Below are 23,636 nucleotides of genomic sequence, written 5' to 3'. Positions count from 1 at the left end.
TCACTTTTAAGTGATTGATTTCCGATGTCAGTTTTCCCCTGGTGTTAGAAAAAAAGAAGCCTGGTGTGTTTTCTGGAGGAAGGAATTTAACAATCAGGTAAGATCTCACACCAGAAGTTACTGATGTGTGTGTTCAGTGTCAATTGTATGGAAGTCCACAGGACGATGATGGCAAGATTGTTTATTTCAAAACCAGTTGTGTACAAGTAACAGACAGAGACAATAAATAATGCAGAGACCAAAAACATTTTCTGTATATCTACAGAATTAGGGTAAAACAAAGTGATTCAAAAACTACTTTTTGCTCACTTTTCCACCCGTGAAAGAAACTTAAATACACATAGAAATGGTGTCTAGTCCTGGAATGCACCTTCTCCCCCACAGAGAGAAGTTGGATACTCATGATGATAAAATGTCATCCAGAGCTACAGCTTTCCCTGGAAATATCACATAATTATGTAATCTTAACGTCACATAAGACTGGCTGAAATGTTAAGCAAAATAATACAAAGAAATAAACATGTTTGGTCTCGTAAACAACATGTTATCTCCCCGGAAACACATTATGGAGGGACAAAGACAGGTATGCATCCTTCATTTCCCATCATGTGAGTGGCAGTTTGTTTGTTTGTTTGGCTGCTGAAGCGAAAAGACGATGCAGAATTTCTTACACAGCCTGCTGCCATACAATAATGCAACATACATTTTAAAATATTGCCAGTATAATAAGCAGTCAGCCAAACAATGGTTGCAGTTGGAGAGGAAGTCAGCCTCCTTTTCAACTACAAGAAGCAGGAACTAAAAGTTACTTTAAGCCGATCTAAAAATCATTGGCTGAAGCTGAAATGCGATGAATGCACTTAATATTAGTGCAGATGGCATACAAGTTTGGGTGGAAGAGTCCATGATGCACTAAGTTAGTGTGTAGAAAGCATGAAGGCATTCCCTTACATTATAAGAATATTACTAAACATGAAAAGGCAAGAACAGGTGTTATAGTACATCTAAGTTCCTTGAGAAGAGGAGAACAGTATTGTTATATTAACCTCGTAAAAAAGGTCAGTGGACTTCCAGAAAAACCTTCCGAGATACTCCACGATGTCTAACTATTACCATTCCTACAATTATTATGTCACGATTTGTTACCAACTGTGAGCCTCACACGTTTCTCTACGAGCCGTAAATCTGAAATTACTTAGACCTTGGATTAAAAAAAAAATCCACACATTTCCAAAATATCAAAAGTAATATAAAATGAAACAGAACAGAGATAAGTAAACAAGCAATTTATATTTACACTACGTACAAGTTACACAACACAACTCATCTCGTTCATCCCTGGCAGTCATTTTTTTAACTCTTCAGTCATCTCAGCGCCCCCCTCCCTCCTCCAAACCATCCTTTGAATTGATTTGATAGTCAGTATCCTGTCAGAGCTGCACCGTCCCTGTTTGTATGAAGCTTGGAAGTCAAGAAGTCAGTCGATGAGCTTTTAAGATCGTCACAGCCACAGGATGAGAAAGAGAGAGAGAACAGGTGGAGTCTGGCTCCCTCTAGTGGAATGCCAGTGAAATGACATGAGATGAAAGGCAGCGTGCTCAGAGATTATCCCCCGGCTGGTACTGAGGCTCAGTGGCAGTGAAGTAGTCCTCCAAAAAGGCCTGCAGATACTCAAAGGTGGGCCTCTCCTCCGGGTCTTTCTTCCAGCACTGCACCATGAGCTCGTGCAGGGACGTGGGGCAGTCCTGCGGGCACGGCATCCGGTAGCCTCGCTCCACCTGCTCCAACACCTCACGGTTGTTCATGCCTGGAGGGAGGAACGCAGAGAAGTGAAGGCAACTGTGGCTGAAAACCCAATAGTAAGCCCACATCACTGTCTCATTTTGACTGCCTCCTTCATGAGCTCATTCAGTTTTGTTTCTATAACTATATAAGGTTTCTACATTCACAGAAACAATGTTATGACATTTAATATTATTTAGCAGCAAAGAAAACAAAAGAAGCAGAATGCAGAATGTAACCCAAATAATGTAAGCTAAAAAAAAAAAGACTGAACTTTCATGCTTAGTGACAGATTGGACTCAAATTAGAAGTACAGCTCAACTAAATGATAAGATCAATATTTGAGGGTTTAAAAAAAATCTGACCACAAAATACTGTCTGAAATGTTTTACTGAAACATAAAACAAACACAAGTTGGAATTACTTGTTTAATGGCTGACATGTATGCTGATATTTTCTATCCTTAATATTACAATTACGACAAAATGTTGGCCTTTCTTCAGACATCTGATTTTAAGAGGTATTTTCCCACTATTTTCTGATATTTTATTGACAAAACGAAAAAATAACCTGCACATTAATCGATTAGGAAAATAGTTGTTGGTTGCAGCCCTAGTTGAGTATAAGGATTACTTCCCTTCTACTTATAGCCCCTACACAGCTATACGGTAGGTGTTTTCATTTGTGTTGCCTGAGCTCCTCTCAGGATTGCGTGTGCTTGACTGATCAGTGACTGTTAAAGCGGAACAAATTACACTGTTATTGTGATTTTGTAGTACATAGAGTTTGATAAAATCATGGATTTTGCCATCATAGCTTCACCAAACTTCCACTTAACTAGAGGTTTATTCAGCCAGAGTAATTGAAACAGCTGCGTGGGTGTGCAAGGCCTTTAAAGCAAAGTTGAATCACTGATTTTTAACAGTGCAAGTATAAGTGCAAGTAAAACTACTCGAATACAGCAATAAGGGTACTACCGGTAATTGTTATTTTCCACCCCTGCTATTTTATTTATAATCATTTATTTAGTTCAAGAACTTAAGCATTTTCTTCTTTTCTGTTATTCTGTAACTCACTCTGGACACTTGGATGGCTCACTCATTTAAATGCCTAAAATATGCTGTCAAAATGTGTATGCAAATGAACAGGAATGCATTTCACATGTTCACACAGTAGTCTGGGAACATTGCTCTGCATTATGCACAATCTAATGTACATTATGCAACATGCTGCTCTTTTTTTAGCATACAGAACCATGGCTAGTGTCTCAGCAGACTCCAATGCTCTCACACACTCTGCATTAATCAAATACAAGCAATGACCTGGAACAGAGGTGATTACATCCACAGAGCTGAACACACTTACCTGGATAGGGGACTCTGCCCTTGGTCACCAGCTCTGTCAGCAGGATGCCAAACGACCACACGTCTGACTTGATGGTGAATTTCCCGTAGAGTGCGGCCTCAGGAGCAGTCCACTTTATTGGAAACTTTGCACCTGGGAAAAAAAAAAAAAAAAAAAAGGATTCAGACGTGCTATTTTTAATTTTCAAAACTTTCTCAAACTGCCGCAACATTTTCGTGATTTCAATGTTGCAATTCAAGCAGGAGTAAGTAGGCCAGTCTCTTCTGTGTGTTTTTTTTTTTTTTCATTTTTCATTAGTGCAGAGACATGAGGACATGATAACATCCCACCAGGGGGAAAAAAAACTGAACAATTCCATTATCTCTCTCCGTCTCAGTGTGCACTTGGCAAGTTGAACAAGTAAACGTTTAAATCGCTAACAAATGAGTGACTGAACATGTTGACAGAGTGACTAACTCTAAGTCTGGAAGTCCTCCTGGTGTAGTTCAAGGCTGCCAACACAGTCAGGCAAGAACAATGTTTTTTTTTTCTCAGGCTATGGCTACATACCCTTCATCCCTCCAACTAGATACACAGTGACAGAATTTGTGTATAACGTGAGCTGTGCTTAAACCCTCACTGTGCTTAAACCCTCACTGTGCCCTTAAATGGATATACTGTTGTCTTTGTGCCATGCTGTAACCACATGTGCTTCGGTTTTCCACTGGTGTCACTAAGATAAATTCCTGCTCAGTTACTGTACTTATTCTGAAAAGTAGTGTTTGGGCGTGTGTGTGTGTGTGTGTGTGTGTGTGTGTGTGTGTGTGTGTGTGTGTGTGTGTGTGTGTACAATGTGTCTTGGAATTCGCTAAATGGAACAACTTTTTCCTCTGACAATGAGGTTTTTTAGAAGATGCTGTGGTTGGGGACTAAGAGAATACTACACAAAAATTAAAGTCAGACAACAGATACATACTCAAATCATAAGTTAATCTATATTCCAACAAGTCCTGTAAAAAAACATATATTTCCAGACTGGGAGCACTGAATTAAAAGTGCTCTCTTTAAAGTGTTTAAAGACAGTTGATGCAGATGTTTGTAGGTTGTTATGTTATAACTAGTCTAGGTGGAAATTCACACATAACCAAATCACTGAAAACTTTACACAACTAGTTATTAAGTAGAGATTGGTTGTTACTAAATATTTAACATTAAATCAGAAGCTACATTAAAGCTGCAGTACATTCATAAAAATAACTTCACAACTGTCATATTTGCTGAAACTTTCATTATGTCCAGTAATACATGCAGGCAGATAATGTGTGAAGAAATGAGGTTCCTCTGGCTCCTCCTAGTGCCCCTAATGAAATTTGCAAGAATCATTTGCTTGAATTAAAACAACCAATCAATCATTGTTTTTGCATAGTGAAAGTTTTCTACAAATGTTATCTACTGCAGCTTTAACCATCCGGCTAAACTAACGTTAGCTGTTGGCCTGCTAAAATATGAGTAAAACAGGTCTTATGTAATATGTATGTCAGTTATGTGGGTTATGTTAGCACTAGCTTCATCACATTTTCTACCGATCAGGGTGTCCAAAAGTGTGAGTGATGTAAACAGCAAGTGATGTTGCCATGCATTCATTAAGTCCTACTGTTAACTATTTCCACTATAACTTGAGCCCTGTTTTTTTAGCCTATATTTGTTTACATTTTGGCACCAACTTTAAAATCATGCCAGATTAGCTGATTTCTAAACAGATTATAACATTTATTCAAAAACGATGTTTCCCAGTAATTCGATTGACACATTTAGTCTTTCATTCCTTAAAGTTTCAATGGTGCATGCAGCCCCATTTAGTAAATCACTAGCTTGAATCTAGCAAATAGTTGCTAAGAACATTTTACACAAAAAATCAGTGATGCATTTATGAAAAGCTTGTTTAACCCAACCCTGTAGGCATACCTTGTCTTGCTGTGTATTCATTGTCCTCGATGAGCCTGGCCAGACCAAAGTCAGCGATCTTACAAACCAGACTTTCTCCGACTAGGATGTTGGCTGAGCGCAGGTCTCTGTGGATGTAGTTCATCCTCTCAATATATGCCATGCCTCCTGCCACCTGGGGAAATTGAGTTATTTTTTCCAGTCAATCCCATAACAGTTTCAAGGTGATTAAATCTGTGCTAAGCAAGATTTGTACGAAGATTTACAGCCATTTTATGAGCCATGAGGTGGGGCTGCAAAAGAGAGGAGTATCTCTTCAATGAAAAAAACATTTATATTTATGTAACTAACAATGTGCTGCATGCAGTTTACATGTGCACTCACCTAACTTCAAACTTTTCAAATACTGCCCTTTTTCCAAATGAAACTATAAACACTGGCATAGCATCAAGATGGAAATGAAAACAGCTGGAGATGATTAAAGTGACTAAAGCTCTTTGAGTGCTCTGCTAACAAATCAACAGCATCAAGATTTTGGATTGTTTTCAGCAGCGTACCTGAGCTGCCATGTCCACTAGATTTGGCAGTTTGAGGCCTCGTCCTTCTCCATCTTTAAGGAATTCAAGCAAACTCCCTAAAAAAAAAAAAAAAAAAAGAGATGAAAAATGAGTTAGCATCTGTTGTCTCATGTTATCTTCAGCTGCCAAATCTTAACTCAGATTTGGATCAAAGCAACCAAAGCAAAATGTTGCAGCTAATGTGACATCAATTCTGGGATTCCTGCCACATGTTACACTTGGCTCAGATTTTTATTTGTTAGTTATTGCTGTGGTAACTGAAGAGCTCTGTGTTTTTTTTAACAAAATCCTTCCCGTTCCACCCCAAGTGTGTTTGTATCACTGTAATAAACTTGTTACAGTACATGAATGTGGACGTGATGAAGCGTCATGCTGTGAAGTAGGACACATACTGTACTGTCCATGCAGGTGTATAAATTATGTACACACGGCGTAGGTGTGTGCACAAATGCATGTATGCAATATTCATAGTGTCTTTTTTTACGTTTCAGCTTAAAATAGCATCTACCTTTGCTCATGTACTCTGTGACAATATAGATGGGTTCTTCGGACACCACAGCGTAGAGCTGCACCAGCTTGTCATGTCGTAGCTTTTTCATGATCTGAGCCTCCTCCAGGAAGGACTCGGGCGACATGGTGCCGGGCTTCAGAGTCTTTACCGCCACCTTGGTGGTCCCGTTCCACGTGCCTGATAAAAAGAAGTTGAAACTTTTTTTAAACTATCCTAACAACATTTTACAGTCAGTCCAAAATGCTTGTAGTTGAAAACTGAAAAAAAGAAAAGAAAAAAAGAATCTATTATAGGATTTGATTTAATACATGTCTGTGGTACCAACAACATGTTCAGATCTCAGCAAATACGGCACACATGGAGCATTTCCCAACCCAATGTGGGACAAATTAAGTTTTATTGAACTCAACTGAACTAAAACAGCATGTGTCTGAACTGAGTTTAGATAAGCCATGTCAGAGAAACCTAATTAGACATAACAAATACCATATATACCCTTTCAGATCCTGAATCCAATCAGAAATCAGGGGATGTCCAAAACGGACACTGAGATCATGCAGAGATGTATCCTGCATCTAAATTCCTAAATAAAATCACTGACAGCAAACACTCCTCCCTGTGGGTAACATTAGCTGGGTGTTAGTTTTCAATGATCCAACACATACAGCATGTTTCACAACAGTGTTCACAGCTGTCTAACTATTCATTTGTGCCAAAAGACAACGTCAAAAAGATACGCACCCATCCAGACCTCGCCAAACTGGCCGTTGCCGAGACGTTTGATGAGCTGCAGCGACTCCCGCGGGATCTCCCACACGTCTTTGGTTTTGACGGACAGGTCAGTCAGACGAGGCATGCCTTTGTGGCATGGCACGATCAGTCGGCAGCACAGCCCTGCAGCCCTAGCTGGATCGATGGATCGAGCATACAGTTTGAATTTTAAATGATATTGAAGTAGTATAAAACCACATACTATTGTAATTTTAAGAGACAGAAAGCAGATCTATTATGTGAGGCCCTGCTTTTACATCCTCTCATAACTGAAGCAGAGTCTCACCAGAGTAGTGCTGTACCAGCTGCTGGAGTGTCTCAAACTGAGCCCTGGTGGTAATGTAGTAGCCTCCACTGTCCAGCTTGCGAATCTTATAGTGTTTGACATGGTCTCCCTTGATGTCATCCCAGTCCTGGATGGACAGAGAGTAGGCCCCTGGAACATCGACAACACAACGATAAAGAACGAAACTGACGGATTCAAGTAGATCAAAGCAAAAACTTGGTCTTGACCAAGATATTACAGAACACGTGGAGTGCATGATGAATTAATGAGTGTATATAAAGCACATTGTGCAAAGGATTTAGGGCAATGAATATGGAGCAAGTACATAGTTAATAATATGATATTAAACTGAATTTTGAATTTTAAGTTGCAATGTTGGTCTGATTTTAGTTTAAGTTTGCCTATAAGTAAATTGCTTTGAATGTCACAGTGCACATTTAAGTGTTTCTAAATATTTATTTCTTCACTTCCTAACTCTAAAAGCATCCAAAGATCAAAGTACCTTTGGTTGTTTCACTCTCACGGATGAGGAAAGTGCCTCTGGCGTTGCCGTTGGACAGCAGTTGCCTCTCTGCGTCCTTTCGGCCTAATTTACCAAAATACCAGCTGCAAGGAAAAAAACAGAGTGAATGAAAACATGAAGTGTAATATCTGGTTCAAACATTTGTTTCAAATATTCTGTCTTTTATCTTTACTGTACGTGCCACTATGCCACGTTTAACAAAAGGCAGTGAGCTGAGCTCTCAAATATTTATGATACGCTCTCTGCTGATGAAGCTGTGGTGCCTCAGAGACTTTGTGTGAATATGAGCTTGTATAAAAAAAGTTTCACTCACTCCTCAGCTTGGATGGAGTCCACTGGAGCAACATAATTGCTGGGAATGTAACCAGTTCCACCTGTAGTGAGAGAACGAGCCTCCCACCAGTCTCCCTCACTGAGGAGAGAAGAACAGAGAGAGATGGAGGATGGAGGCAGATTGGATTAAACAGAGAAAAAGATAAACATTTACACATTAGGCAGACGTGCACAAATTTGAGGATGATCAAGGTTTATTGGCTGTCTTGTCTCTGAGAGCTGAGTAGAGAGCACATCAAAACAAACATTAAAAGCAGGTGTTTTCTAGTGTGTGTGCTCCTACAGTGAATCATCTCTTCACAATCCAACAGAAATCACATTTATTCTGTTTTGTAGTCAACAAAAATGGCACTGTGTTTTTTAAATGTAATGTTTATAGTCTTTACTTATTAAAAGCAAGAAAAGGGAAGGATTTGGGGAAATATCAGAAATGCTCCTTTTCATCTCAGCCGGCTGGCGGGGAGTGTCAGTATATGTGTTTGATTGACAGCAGCTGGCAGGCTGCCATAGTGACATAAGAGAAACAAAACTTGAGCTGTACATGTCATGGAAAGACTGTTGTAAGCAGTGGTATTGAAGAGTAAGGACCATACCAGCATCCAACAGGACCAAAGTGATATTTGCAGGAATGCTTACATGCTGTTTAATGTGCTTCAGCTGAGCAGCTATTTAGCCATCTAGCCTGCAAACTGACTTTGCAGTGCATTTTTCCCCAGTGAATGTTTGTTTGGTGGCTTGTTCAACAAGCTAAGGTGCAGGACAAGGCGTGTGTTCGTGTTTGTAATTTAGATGAGAAGCTATGAAGGCTATGATGCAAACTATCCGAAAGTTAGCATTAAAACATGACAAATATGTCAGACTTTACACATAACATAACCTTTATAAGCCAGATCAGATCTGTAACAGAGAGACCAGTTCCTTCTGTCTGCGCCCGTGAAACATTGCCATTTCCAAATGTAGCATTAAGACATTCTCAACAGACGAAAAACAGAAAGGGAAAACACGACCGCCACCCTTAATGCTGTCATGCAGATGTTTTCACACTTACGTGCTGTTGAGGATCTGGAACCTCTCCCCCTTCCTGAAGCTGAGGTCATCCTCAGTCCGGGCCTCATAGTCATAAAGAGCCACAAACAGTGTCACCCCTGCAGAAAAACAAAACAAGGCATGAGGTGGTTAGAGTTAATAGAAGTGAATTGTATGGATGGAGAATTATGTTGGGATTTTCATTGTGGTTTTATTGTTTGGTTTGTTCATCTGTGAAACACATGGGCTGCTTGTTATGTAATGGCAATAAGAATCGCTGCCCTCTTCTTCTGCTGCGAGATGTCTTATTATAAAAAAGTTATTTGTCAAACTAGTTCACAGATTCACTCAACCAGACATCATCTAATGTTTATTTTTACAAAAATCTCACTGACAGAGATCCGCATGTAAGAAACAAATTTCCTCATGTGGTCAAAATGTATTTATTTCATTTTCAAGCTGCACTTATCTATATTTTTTATATTAATGAATCAAATGACTACTACATGTAATATTAAAGGAGTTATTACCCAACTCTAATTCCCCTCAGCTCAGATATTTAGTGTCTTTCAGCTCATTGTTTTGGTTTTCCAGCCTGCAACTTTAATGTTTTGCTTTAATCTAAACAGTCCTGCAAGTGTTGTTTTTAGCTGCAACTGACAGTTGCTCTGATAAATCCACTATATTCTACCTGTTGAACAACAACTGCAGAGTCTGATATTTCCCTCGGGAGTTGGTGGAGACCAAATCGGAGTTGAAAGGAGAGTGATTATTGGGCCATTAGTCAGTTTGCTTGAATTTGCCGGATGTGTAAACTGGCAGCTGTTTGCGAAGACGTTCACCAGGTTTATAAGCTAATAACATGTACATGTGTATGTACAGCTTGTTGCACTGTCCCCAAGGGGGCAAAACAACAATCCAAAAAAATCTATTATTACAAAAATACAAAAAAACAAATCTGACTTGAAGCCTTATCAGACAGGGCATCCTCTACGAATGGTGAGGCCAATCAAATTTATCTGATGTGATTTGGAACGGCCCCGGAGTCCCTGTGTCTCTTAATAAGCCTGAAACTGTAAAATGATTTCATTTTCTGATTCGATCTGAATCATCCCTGGAGAGTCAGAGCTACAATGCAGCGATAAAGCCCTGCACATTTCTCTGACAATGCAGTGACCTCCGAAACACACCTTACAATCACCAGAACTGCTCACTGTTGATGTATTCACAAGGGGGTCAAATGAGGTTTTCATCTTGTTTGAGTGTTGAATTATTATTATTTTTTACTCAAGTCTTCTCTTCAAAGTCTCAGATATGAATGTTGCTTAGTGCTGCCCTCCTGGAGTAATTTCTTATTCATACAAGCTGGTGGTGCTGACTCCACAGAGTGTTTATCTGAGCTGCGTAAAAAAAGAAGCCCTAAGTAGTTGGCATCAAAGAAAGAAGATGCTGTTCATTTATGCATCACACATCATATGTATCTTTAAAATCTTAAGTGAGAGACTGTAAAACCCATTTCTCTGCCACAGAAACACTTTTTGGACTATTCAGCACAATGTCTGATCTTTATGGTCGTCAGATGTGCCTCACGGAGTACCAGCGATAATTTAGGTCACTCTGTTTTCCATTAACTTTCAGCCAGTGGACATACATCTTCTGCAGAAATGTGAATGAATCACATATTTACTTGGAATACGGGAGGAATTTGACATCTGAAATTCCAAGTTTGACAGTATCTCATATGTCTGAAGTGATAACAAGTTACTTGGCAAATACTGTATACTGATCAGTCAACATATTCAGCTGACATTAGCTTCTTTTTTATTGAATATTGGATGAGGGCCAGACAGTGAGTGGTCCTTAGAGAAGTACAGCTTTACAACTTAGACTGACATTTTATTTCTCCATTAATTGCCCTGTTTGTAATTTGACCCCATTTAGTGACATAATTCAGAATTTTCCCCTCACAATGTCACCCTGTCTTAAAGGACCAGTGTGCAGCATTCAGTGGCATCTAGCAGTGAACTTGCAGATTGCAACCATTTGAAAACAGCTCAGACTTCCAAGCGTGAAGGAGAAACTACTGTGGCCATGAAACTTGCAAAATGCATGAAGCTACAGCCAGTAGCCAGATTTTCTTGGCCAGGCAGAGTAACGTTCTGGAAGTTATTGCTCCAAGACATAATACGGCACATAGAGCCCTGTAAAACCGCAATTTAAAGTTCGGGGTTTTGTATGGATGAAGCAAATGAGATAAAATGTGCTGGTAGGCAGAGTTTGTCACCTCCAGACAGAACCAGGCTAGATGCTTCCAGTCTTTATGCTAAGCTAAGCTAACCAGCTGCTGTCTGTCACGCGTATAGCGCAAGTAAAACACGGCATAGACAGCAGGATTGATTAAAAGAGTAGCAAACATCTGGTACATTTCATTATACAACCCTGCATTGTAATTGACAGTAAAAAAAAACTTGAATCCTTGAGTATCTGTTCTGACAGAGAGCGAGGGACAGATGACCAAAAAATTTGTATTTCCCAAAATGTCAAACTATTTCTTTAAAGAGCTACAAAACCACCCAAATATTGTATTTGTATTAAGTTAAGTGAAGAGTGTGTTATATGTTGGTCTAAAAATGTTAAGATTTTTCATTGTGCCAATAGCACTAAATAAGTATTTTAAGTGTTTAGCATGAAAAAGTATCACAAAATGTCTCTTTTAAAACAACTACAGCCTTTAAAAACCTGGACTAACTGAATCCTATTGGTTTTTTGAAACAGCTGCCTTCCACTGGAACCATCTTACATGCACTCTCAGACTAAATTCAAAAGAGCTTCTTCAACCTCACCTGTGCCACCCCGAGACCGAAGCGTCCCAGACTGCGAGGACGTGTGGACTCCGCCGAACACGGTCACCCCCTGTGAGGCACCAGTGTGGAAGTTGTTGTAGTTGGGGATGGTGGTGACCCCGAAGCTGGGGTAGTGCTGCGGTGTGGGGTCGGACCCATAGCGGTACCCCGAGTTGTGTGAGAGGCTGGTCTCCCGGTCATCAGTGAGTTTTGCTGCTTCTTTATCCTTACATTGGACACAGCCCATTCTCTACTTTCTGTGGGTGGAGAGAGGAAGAGACAGAGATGGAATTAGTATGTAGGTAAAATAATAGCTCAAAAGCTGTCTCCATTGGGGAAATTATGATTCAATATTCCATTATTTCAGAGCTTCCTCTGAGAGTTACACAGAGCCTTGTGAAAAATCTTTCAATTAGGCCAAAATTAAACACGATACTTGAAACTCTTACTAATTATACAGAGGAACATAATGTGACAGAGCGGTAGCATATGGCTAATGTCATCACTGATGTAAATATGTGTACACGCTGATGTTAGATACTTTATTCTGAGAAGATTCACTTTAACTTGGCATGAAAGGATTTAACAGCACCACTTATCATGGTTTACTTTTACATCTTATTGCAAGACCACACTTGTGAGAAGAATTTACACCCAGCCATTGCATTTACAAGTTGGCATGCACGTTATTTTTGTTTTCTTTACAAGGAGCCCAACACCCATCTTTAGATTCACAGCAGTGAGTTAAAATGCACGGAGACCCTTAACAGCAAACCACTGGCTCTGCACTGAGTCTCATGAGGGGGACGGATGGAGCATTTGGCCTCACTAAGGCAAAGCTAAACCAGTTTCTGTAATGAGTGAGGCGATCTGTTTTGCCAATTAAAAAGAGCCTTACCGTCTTTAAGACCTAGTTAAACTAATGCACATTTCGGTTCACCGTGCCCCCCTTTAAGCCCTGGAAGCTCATGGAGCTGGTACAACAGGGCTAGGGAGAGACCGCTGACAGCACCGTTGTCTTTCATCAGCTTTAGCGGCCAGCTGACTCCGGAGACAGCTAATTGGAAACACACTTGTTTACAGTCGCTGTGGATGGAGAGAGGTGGTGCTACGGGGCAAACGCCAGTGCTGCAGCAGACGGAGGAAGAGGGAAACTTTTCAGATTCAGATCCAGACTAACAGCACAGTTGTAACTAATGAAAAATGTTTTTGTAAATGATATAGACAAAACATGAGGCCAGGATAAGTGAAAATAAGCAATGTATGATATAAAAATAACCAGCAGCAGCACATAGAGAATTTTGGCAGCAACAGTTTCAGCTCATTACATTTAAATATTTATTTTTAAAATCAATTCATCTTTTAAGCAAAAATTCACCAGTTCCAGCTTGTCAAATTTTAAATTCTTCTAGTTTTTTGGTTTGAACAATCAGTTGGGCAAAATAATTGATTTAAAAAAAAACTTCTGTTTTTTTGGTACTAGGAAACTAGTTTGTAGAGGCATGTCATGAAGGACACTGAAGCTTAATGGTTACCGGGAAAGCTACAGAGTATATGACCAAATTCCTTCAGGCCTGTTTTACATTTACTAGCAAGCAACCCAAATGCCTACATCTGAAAAAAGTGCAAACAGATGTGTCACTTGCTGCACACAGAGAGTACTGCAACAGAGTAAAGGGGCTGAAAACTGAAATCTTAACCTAATATTTAACATGTTTTTAAAGCACCTGCCTAATATTTAGGACAAATGGAAAATAAAAAGAGGAGTGCTCTGGCTGGTATTAATACTATCACATTTGTAATTTGACACCAGAATTAAGTGTTTTTTTATATTATGGATTCAACTGTGGACTTGATGCTTGAGTTGAAAATTACACTTAAACAAGACTCTTTAGTAGTACAAGAGAAAAAAAAAAATGATTATCACTGTCACTATCATAGTTCAAATACCACTCATCAAAACAACAGCAACATTAGTTTTTTATACCTATGCTGTTGCACATTTGTGTATTTATTCTTCCCCATCAACAGGCTGCATTAATAAGAAATAACCACCTTTTTGATGCACACAGGTACATATCTCTACTGTGTTACCTGCACCCCTCAGGTAAAGGGAAGTATAGAATACATGACAACCAAATGCAAAATTCCCCTCCTGTGCACGGCATTTTCAGTTCCTCCAGCCCTATATTTGCCCCACACTGCTTAACTAACAGAAGAACAGAGCCACTGCAGAGAGAAGGAGATCATTGTGATTCATTACTGCCAATAAAAGCCCATTAAATACCCAGAAAGAAACAAGCCCAGTGGTAGCATTACAGTATAAGCCTAAACCAAAGCTGAGACCACAGACTGAAATAAAAGGAGGAGCAGGACTGCTGATTCTATGGTAATCCGTAAAATAACAAATAATTTTCCTTGACCATTTATATCTACATCTTCTATCTTCTGGTGTCTACAGCGCCCCTCTCTACAGTATAGCAGGTAAGTACAAATCCACCTTAAAACATACCTACAATTTCCATTTAAAGGGAAATGCCTCTCTCCAAAAAGTAGAAATGAGGAACTTTACTGTTATGATGTCGATGTGAGACTTTCTGCAGCTTTATCGATTAGCCAAGGAAAATATGCAAGACGATATTTCCATAAGTGATAAATTATGAAGGATATTTTGGCTCAAGTTAATATAATTCTGTTTTTTCCCTTTTTGGGAGGCCAAAACAAACATTTTAAAAGACATTACTATGAGCTATGGGATACTGTGATAGACATTTACACAATCAATTTTCTGAGATTTTATCTGATAGACAATTTGTAGACTAAACAGTTACTAAAAACAAGAACAAGAATAAATCAGTGCAACCCTATATACACAGCAGATTGATTTAACTTTCAACTGGTAGCATTTGTCAGAAAACAGCACCTATATATACAAGTTAAAAGAAAATAATATAGATCACATAAATCCAGTCCAGACCAGCCTCCTGCTTGTTGAAAACAAGGGTAGTAACGTATTAAAATCTTTGACAACTTCTCGTGGAGAACTGCACAAGCAAGAACATATTAACTGAACTGACTGGGATAACAAAGGTAAGGTCTGTTTTCTGGTGCATTTTCTCTTTAACTGCAGTGATTGAAATAGCACTGCATCCCCTCCTGGAGGGATCAGAGTAAATGAGGGGAGATCTCACGTCGTCGTGCTGCCTTTGGGGATTATGAAAATCTTCCTGCTCTTGAAGTAAAAAGGCCAGGGACTACCATAGCTTTAACATATCTGTAACCATTCTGCTGCACAGAAACTAGGCCATCTTGTATTGTTTATATACATATGTTCCCTTTGTGGTATTGTTTTTTGGGCACAGTGTTCGCCTAGTAAACATTTGCATATGAATCATGTTGTGTTGTGACTAAAGTTGCTATAAAAAATTCGGCCATCTTTGGACCTAAGAAACAGTAATCTGGATCTATCAAGTTTAGCGCCAGCAACAGGCAGATTTATCACATTTTCACAATAACATGCAGAGTTTCACAAGCGTTCATCACCGGCTTTCAGATCCAAGGGACAACTAATCTCTGTTATTCAATTACACGCATGAATCGACACTGTGGATCACATCAAAATGTCAAGACAAAGCCCTGCAACATAATGATTTTAGGTGAGACACACAGCCACATACTAGACTGCTCCGTGCCCAACCATCAGCACAACTACCCCCTCCGCCCCCCCCAAAAAAGCAGATGATGGCATGCAGCCGCGGGGCTTGTTCCTTTCCGTGGCACTGCCTGGGTATCGCATGACCACCTCAGCCTGCAAGAAGACTCATCACGCTATTCTCAGACCCAAATGAACAGCTTGCCCCTAAGAGGACCACACTGGCGTGATAAGGAGGGTCCGATGGGGACAGGCTTGTTGCTATGTGGTGTGTTGTAACAGTTAATAGCAAAAGGCAGAGGCAGGGAAACAGGGGGGGGGGGACTTGACTTTCACACACGAAAACACAGACAGGCAGCAGTATCATATTAATTCTCCTCATCTTGATTGGCTCAAGATGCAGTCTGAAATCTGACTTTGATGTCTGGCCAAATCTGTTGGGTAGTATTTGTCAACGCCGCTGCAAGATTCCCTCACATCAGCAAGTGAAGAGAAATGAAGACGGCAGTATTATCTGAACAGAGTAACAGGACGGGGTTAGTGCTACTACATCAGCCACAGCTGCTGGGCTCAACTGGAAATTAATTTCTTGAAATGATGGTCTTTATTTTGATGCTGTACAGGCACAAGTGCTAATCATCTACTGTAACACAGAGAGCTGGGAGCCATAATGAGATACTCGGCCATTTATAGTAAAGCTGCCAGATCAATATACTAAATTAAAAAGGACAGACATGTCAGGGTCACACAGCGTAACTGATGGATTAAACAGGAGACAGGCAGGCTTGAGAAACAGACATATGTACAGTCTGGAAAAATTATACATGTGGACTGAAATAATCAAGAACACTCTGGAGCTGAAATATTTACTTAATTGATTAGTCCATCAACAGACATTTAATTCAATTCTGACAATCGTTAAAATATTTATCAAGAGCTGTATTATTTATCAAAAAAACAGCTTCTCAAATGTGAGGATTTGTTGCTTATCTCTTTTTTATATCATTTTTAATTAAATATGTTTGGGTTTTGAACTGCTGATCACCTTGGACTGTTCTTTCTGACATTTCATAGATTAAACATCAATCTATTTACCAAAAATGCAATCAGCAGATTAAATGATAATGGAAAAAAATTGTTAGTTGCAGCCCTGTTCTCAGGATTAATGAATTAATCCAGCAAATTCTGACATATAAGAGGTTGAAACCAGGGAATTATGCTTGAAAAATGACTGAAAGATTAAGTGATTATCAAAATAGTTTAAAACAATGGGCGAATGGTTTCAGCTCCAGTGGGAACACGCTATTTAGTCAGTAACAAGCTGACCTGATGTTATTTCTTTCCGATTTCAGTGATCATAAAATTAAGCCCAAGAAGTGTATTTGAAATTTGACTTACAAACTGTGTTCAACTGGTCATTACATCTAAGAATGCTTTCATTATTGAAACCAATGAACTTTCAAATTTCTCCAGAGTACAATCATTTTGCGATTCATTTTGGAACAAGGCAGCTCTGTTTAATTTAAATGTGGGTTGCCTTTACACCCAGATCATTGACATGGCACAAAACAAGGTCAAACCTCCCACACACCTCCTACTGAAGTCGCACTCGTATTGACCTTATTCAACTCCGAAATGAAACACTGTTCATTCATCATACAGAGCTCAGCAGTGTACATTGAATCGCTTTAAGAACTCCTTGGTGCCTGTTAATCAAAGCTCTAAATAGGAGTCTAAAATAAGAAGAGGTTACGGAAGCAACCATAAGTGTGTATTCTTGTATTTGTTTCTGGTATTGCACTTTTGCGTACTCTTTAATGTCCTCTCCCTGCTGTTGTTGTGTGCCCACGTATACTGAAGGGTCTAGCTTTGTTGAACCAAATCAAATTACCTCATGGGGACAATAAAGCATATATCTATCTATATCTATTTATCACCAAAGAAATGACCTTAAAGAGGATCATTTTCAGTTGTGTGACATTTGAATGTGTATGAAACTCGTGGCTGTGTTTACTTGATTTGGTACAACTCTGACAATCTCCTCCTTATGGCTGCCATTCTCTGAATAGTTACAATATTTGCTTGTGTCGGACAACTGAGTTCATTCAGTGTATCAACAACAAGACAATGACCACATTTCACTCAAGATTATCAGCACAATGAAATGCCCTGTTAAGGCTTTCAAAGCATTCTTCACGTACTGAATGAACTAGTTATAAAACACACAGCTGAGCTCCATACAGTATGTAGGCTATGTGTGGGTTTAAGCCCAACTGTGTTTTGGTGTCACAATGTTCACAGTTGAGTATGCTCAGTCATGTTGTTAAATCACTGAGCCCATTGTAAACATCCATCCAGTCAGTGAGATCTGTGCCTAGTAGATGAATATTTTCCAAATGGGAGAAAAGGGCAAATTAGAAAAACATTAACCTTTTTCCACAAACAGGAGCAGATTCTCGCTGCCTCTGCCTGTCTGTCCAGTCCAGTCTGCACTGGGGGGGGGGGTTTAAACATTTTCTTTCCAGATCTTGTGCCAGTGGAGGGCAATGTTCAATGTAAGAATCCACTGGAAATAATGATGTGGTGGGTCTACAGCGATGGAAGGTTTCTGGTAGAACTGAATAACACTTCAGGGTTGATAGAAAGTGCAAAACAGAGGCACGAGCCCCTATGAGTGCTGTAGAGCTGCAGCGATTAGATGGTTAATTGATAGGTAGATTGACAAAACATGAGGATTTGCTGCTTTTATCTGTTTTGTATGATGTATGAAGTGAATATCTAGACATCTGAATACATCAACAAGAACTCTGGGACACTAGGATGGATATTTATTGACATTTCATGACACAAATGATTATTCAATTGATTGAGTAAATAACTGTCAGATTAATCCATAAAGAAAACAATGCTGTAACTAACCATTATTTTCATATTCGATTCATCTGCTGACTATTTTCTCACTTTCCTTGAGCTCAAGGAAACTGTGTCGTTCTGTCCGATCAACAGTATAAAACCTTGTTTCTGTTCAGTTTACGATAATGTTAAGAAAAGGAAAAGCAGCAAATCATCACATGTGAGAAGCTGAAAACATCAAATTTGGAAATTTTGCCTTAAAAAAATAACTTTTAACGATTAACAGATGAGTTGCATTTTCAGTTGTTTGTTTTCTGTCGATCAACTCAACTAATTGTTGCAGCTCTCAATGAAAATAAGCAGAAGTGGCAGCCTGTATGATTGATATTTATTGACTGACACAAAAAGGCAAACAACTAACTTGTAAAAGCAGATATATTGCTTTAACCAAAGTAATCAATGAACTCCTTATTAGGACTTCCCCTCTGTGATGACATATTTCTTTTGAAGCTAAAGTCACAAGTAGCAGCTTACTGCCAGTATAGGCTCCACTGTATGGACAGAGAGAGGCCTGAGGGGGAAATATACATGGTCCATGAACCATAATAATATGCTACTCCTTTCATTCACATCTGATCACGCACGCCAATTGTGAAGTCATTCATGGACCAATGACAGGCTGAATCCTCACAGACTGCTGAGTGCATATTCACAAACCAACACACAACTACTCCCTTAACTTATTGCACATGTATAAAACTGAGGTTTTAGCTCCCAGATACACACACTTAATATATCCTCCCCCCGGTGTTTGCCTACAAGATGGATGGCTGCACCTCCAGACACATCAGATAACCCGATTAGGACAGCTTTAATTAGATATTTAACAGTGTGGCAATGCAATTAGCTTGAAGCATATGACAATTATTTTGGGGTGAATCAATAGGAGGCTGTCTGCAGGCCATTGTGGCGTTCATCATCTGTGTGCATGGCCTCAGTGGTCAGCTCTGCTCTGCAGCGCATCCATCCCTGCAGCCCCCTCTCCACAATCACAGCGCTGCATAACATCATCCACAATTAGACCACTACCACTCGCTCTGTTTTGATCCCCTCTTCTGAGGGCAGAGTGATCCGTCAAATACATTAGCCTACATCTGCAGAATGACTGGAGAGAAGACAACGACCCCACAGTGTGTTATTTATCTCCTATGCTCTCTCTTTCTCTCTCTCTCTCTCTCTCGCTCTCTCTCTCCCGAGATGAATTCATCTCGCAGTCCACAGCGCAAAATAGGGGACAAGGCGGGTGCACCAATTGAAATTCAACACAGGGAAGGGAAAAAAAAACCCCATAAACGTGCTTACCGCAGAAAAATCAAGATTAATCCATCGGAGTTTCCAGGGGGACTTTCGTTGGGGGGGAATCGCCGATGTTTTTTTCTACTCTCTGTTAGTGCTTTTTCTTCGCATTGAGAGAGAATAGCGGTGGGATAACCCGTCCCTGCCAATTCAGGAGCTCCTGTCGCCGCCGTGCGTACAGATGATGACGATGGCGACCAGCCGTCAAGTTCACAACAACAACGCACGCAGCTTCTGGTTAATCCTGTCAAAATAAAGCTGCTTTTTTCAGTAAAATACAAAATGTCATTTTAAGGTAAAAACAAGAACGCAGAGAAACCAATCTAGTGTTTTGAGTGTATTAAAAAGTAAGTCCACTAATTCTGTATCAGTAAGATTATGTTAAGGACGCCGAGTCCGTGATTTCTAACTTTCGTGCTTTTATTTTGACTTGCAGGCGCTGTTTTATTTTCCGGTTTGTTTGTGTGCGTCTTGACGCAGCTGTGATTGCGTACGGCTGATGCGGCTCCACACCGACCCGGAGCAGTGATTGACACCGCTTCCCTCCAATAACAGATTACAATTTATAGTGGGACACCTCCTTGTTTGTGGAGTGACTGAAAAACAGGGCAAGGTTGGCAAATTGTCTGTTTTTGTTTAAGTGTTTAGAGCTCTCTTTACACATGCTCACTTTTAGTTTAGACACAGCTCCTCATATAGAGAAAGACACATTAAAGAGGTTTAAATTTTAAATTAGAGCCAAAAGAAATTCATAAATCTTTGAGTCAAAATTTATTTTAGTCTGTTGTTGTCAACAATTCCCCACAGTGGTATAAGTGGATTAGCATTGCCCCGACTTAAATATATTTTTTCGTTGGAATTAAAACTGCATACATAATTGGTCCTCCATGGCCCATGAATAACAGCAGTCCCACCCGAGAGATTAGTAGGCAGAAAATTAAATTAATCACATATTCAGGTGATAAAAACTGGAAACAGTCTGTCCTTCTGCATGAAAACATCAGCAACATTCAGCCACTGAGTATATTTTGAATATAAAATGCAACATGTATTGCAACAATAAGGACAAACAACCCTCACCCGGATTAGAATATTTTACTTTTTGCTACTTATAAGGAGTTACAGTAATTCAATCCTGCTCAGGAATGTAATTATGCATCACAATGTTGACCTCTGACCTCCATTCACTTAAGATTCCTTCAAATTTCCAGCTGTTTGAATGCCAAACATGCTCTCAAGGTTTATTTGTGTGACTGAATAAGTTACTTTAAAGTTCAGTTTGTAACATTTAGGGGGATCTATTGGCAGAAATAAAGTATAATATTTATAGCTATGTTTTCAATAATCTATATAAGAATCATTGTGTTTTATTTACCTTAGAATGAGCCCTTTTTATCTACAGATGCCACGGGTTGCCTTCCATGGAGTCCACTATGTTGAACCGCCATGTTTCTACAGAAGACCAGAATGGACAAACCAAATTCTGGCTGTAGATAGGACGTTTTGCATTTTCACAGCCACCGTAGTTTCTCCTACACACTTCACAGCCCCATTTCATTCCCAGGTCGTCAAATACAGATGTGAGCTGTGTTCTATTAGTTGCAATCTGCAATCTGCAACTTCACCACTAGATGCCACTAAATCCTACACACTGGACCTTTTAGAACAAAAAAAGTCACCTATTGTGTATCAGGCCCACTCATTTGGTGTTTTGGTGTAACAAATCAGTTGATTGTTTTGTCTATAAACTGTCAGAAAATAGTGAAAAATGTCTGTCACAGCTTCCCAGAGTACAAGGTAATGTCTTCAGATGTCCCACTAACAGTCCAAAACCCAAAGATATTCAATTTATAGTGATACACAACAGAAAAATCCTGCAAACCCTCACATCGAACAAGCTGGAAAATGTAAATGGTTTTAATTTTTACTTGACAAATGATCTTGGTGTCTTTTTTTTGGGTAACATATAAAGGTGTACTGAATTTACCTTAATCTTCAGCGTTGTTACCATTTGAGAGCTTTTTCTAGCATATAGCACACTTAGATGTCTATAACCATGTTAAAATTTATATAATGGCAATGAATCATTAGACAGACTAGAGTGGACCGGCCAGATCACTTTTATATGACTAAATTCATCAAAATCCAGACAGAATGAAAGTCAGTTCTTTTAGTAAAAATCTGACTGTGAATTATCTTTAAAAACCACATTAATTATATATTGGGAGCACAACATTATACAGACAGGACTAGCCACTCTAGATCAGCATTTGCTCATAGTTAAGAATGTACTTTTACTGTACACATGTTTACTGTTTGGTATAAATGTTCATTTACCATAAATTGACATATTAAATGTTTGATATTGGCTCAAAAACGTTGTGGTCAATTGAAAAAAGAGTCATAAAGAAACAAACAAATAAACAAAACCCCTTTTCTGTTCCTTTTTGCTTTTTTAAAATGTGACTATTAAAGTCCAGTTTACAGTGAGAAGTTTAATGAAAACCTTTGACATGTTTAAGATTTTGTGTTGATTCATGTATTGTTATAAGTTAAGGCATTAGTGTGCAAGTCACACACACACAAACACAAACACACACACCCCCCGAGGATACTGACGTGATACAGCGTGATACGGCGTGATACGGCGTCTTCCTGACAGGTGAAGTCTGTCTGAATGTCTGGGTTGCATGATGTTGTTAAAAACACTTGATGCCCTGCTGGCTTTGTCCCCTGGTTTACATATTCATGGCAGCTCACCATAATTATTGCAGCTTTGCATGTAATCAGAATATCACAACAATGAGCGTGGCCTAGTTAGCCTGATGAAGGGAGGGTGGGTGAAAGAAGTCACCCTAATCCTCAAACTGTTGTCTGCGCTGCTTAGTTTTTGAACTCACTCTCACCCTACTTGTCCATAACCAGGAGTCATGATCGCTAAAAGTGCTTGACATGCAGCCTCTTCCCTCGGAGCCATTTTGGACTGGTAACCATGGAGATGTGGGTCATGCAGTGATGGCAGAGAGAGGAGACATGTGGCTGGTGGTGGAGTCGGAGCACTGCAGGCTGCCGGAGCAGAGGGCCATAAACTCTCATTATATCTGGGTCACTGGGATGCTCCAGCTGCAACATGCAGACAAGACGCTATTATGCAAGAAGAGGGATGAGGGAAGTTGTGGGCACAGGGGCTTATAGTTACAGGGGACGTCTGTTTACTGTGTGAAGCATATGTCAGGAGGGTGCATGATGATATAATATGAGGCCAGCTGAGCAGTGCTTTCACAGCTCAGCTGTCCAAAACATGCTGTTGTTTTGGCACTTGCATATACGTTTAAAGGTTGTGATAAAAAACGTCTTTGACCCCATTTGCTGCAGCTTTGTATATCAATGAATACATTTAACTCAGGGAAGGGTAAAAATACGAGCTACGTTTTACAGTTTACAAAAATATGCAATGTCTAGGCTATATTATTAAATATTGAATTAGAGCATATACATATAATGATGTAGGCTATTATATTGACTGTATGTTACTGTAAATCATAGTAATAAATGATACAATTGTATTGCTCTTGTAGATGGCACATTTTAGAAATAAAAGACTATTTGATTTGAATATTTAACAGTAGCTATAATTAATAGTGAAAAATACCAAAACAATAACATATAAAAACAGATGTTGGTCATTTTTATGCTTTGGTAAACACATTGTTTACTTATGTATGGGATTATCAAAGATTTCTGGGATATTTTCCTTCATGAAATCATCTAAATCTGCTGGACCTTGTAAAGCCATAATCTCAATCGTTATTTTAGTCAGATATAAAATCAAGT

The 23,636-nt window shown here is 39.4% G+C and overlaps 1 protein-coding gene across 1 annotated transcript; it reads right to left on the bottom strand.

The window, feature by feature from the left end:
• Window positions 1–166: 166 nt before the first annotated feature.
• fyna (FYN proto-oncogene, Src family tyrosine kinase a) lies at window positions 167–19,996 on the bottom strand. Its single transcript, XM_051395405.1, has 12 exons — window positions 19,809–19,996; window positions 11,942–12,198; window positions 9,121–9,217; window positions 8,053–8,151; window positions 7,719–7,822; window positions 7,217–7,366; window positions 6,901–7,065; window positions 6,157–6,336; window positions 5,628–5,704; window positions 5,092–5,245; window positions 3,148–3,279; window positions 167–1,807 (listed from the first exon to the last, which is right to left on the bottom strand). Exons 2-12 carry the CDS (start codon window positions 12,186–12,188, stop codon window positions 1,599–1,601), a joined length of 1,614 nt encoding a protein of 537 aa, XP_051251365.1. The 5' UTR covers window positions 12,189–12,198; window positions 19,809–19,996; the 3' UTR covers window positions 167–1,598.
• Between the last annotated feature and the right edge of the window lie 3,640 nt (window positions 19,997–23,636).

Source organism: Dicentrarchus labrax, unplaced genomic scaffold (genome assembly GCF_905237075.1).
Source record: "Dicentrarchus labrax unplaced genomic scaffold, dlabrax2021, whole genome shotgun sequence".
NCBI lineage: Eukaryota > Metazoa > Chordata > Actinopteri > Moronidae > Dicentrarchus > Dicentrarchus labrax.
This window is presented reverse-complemented; position numbering and strand designations above follow the sequence as displayed.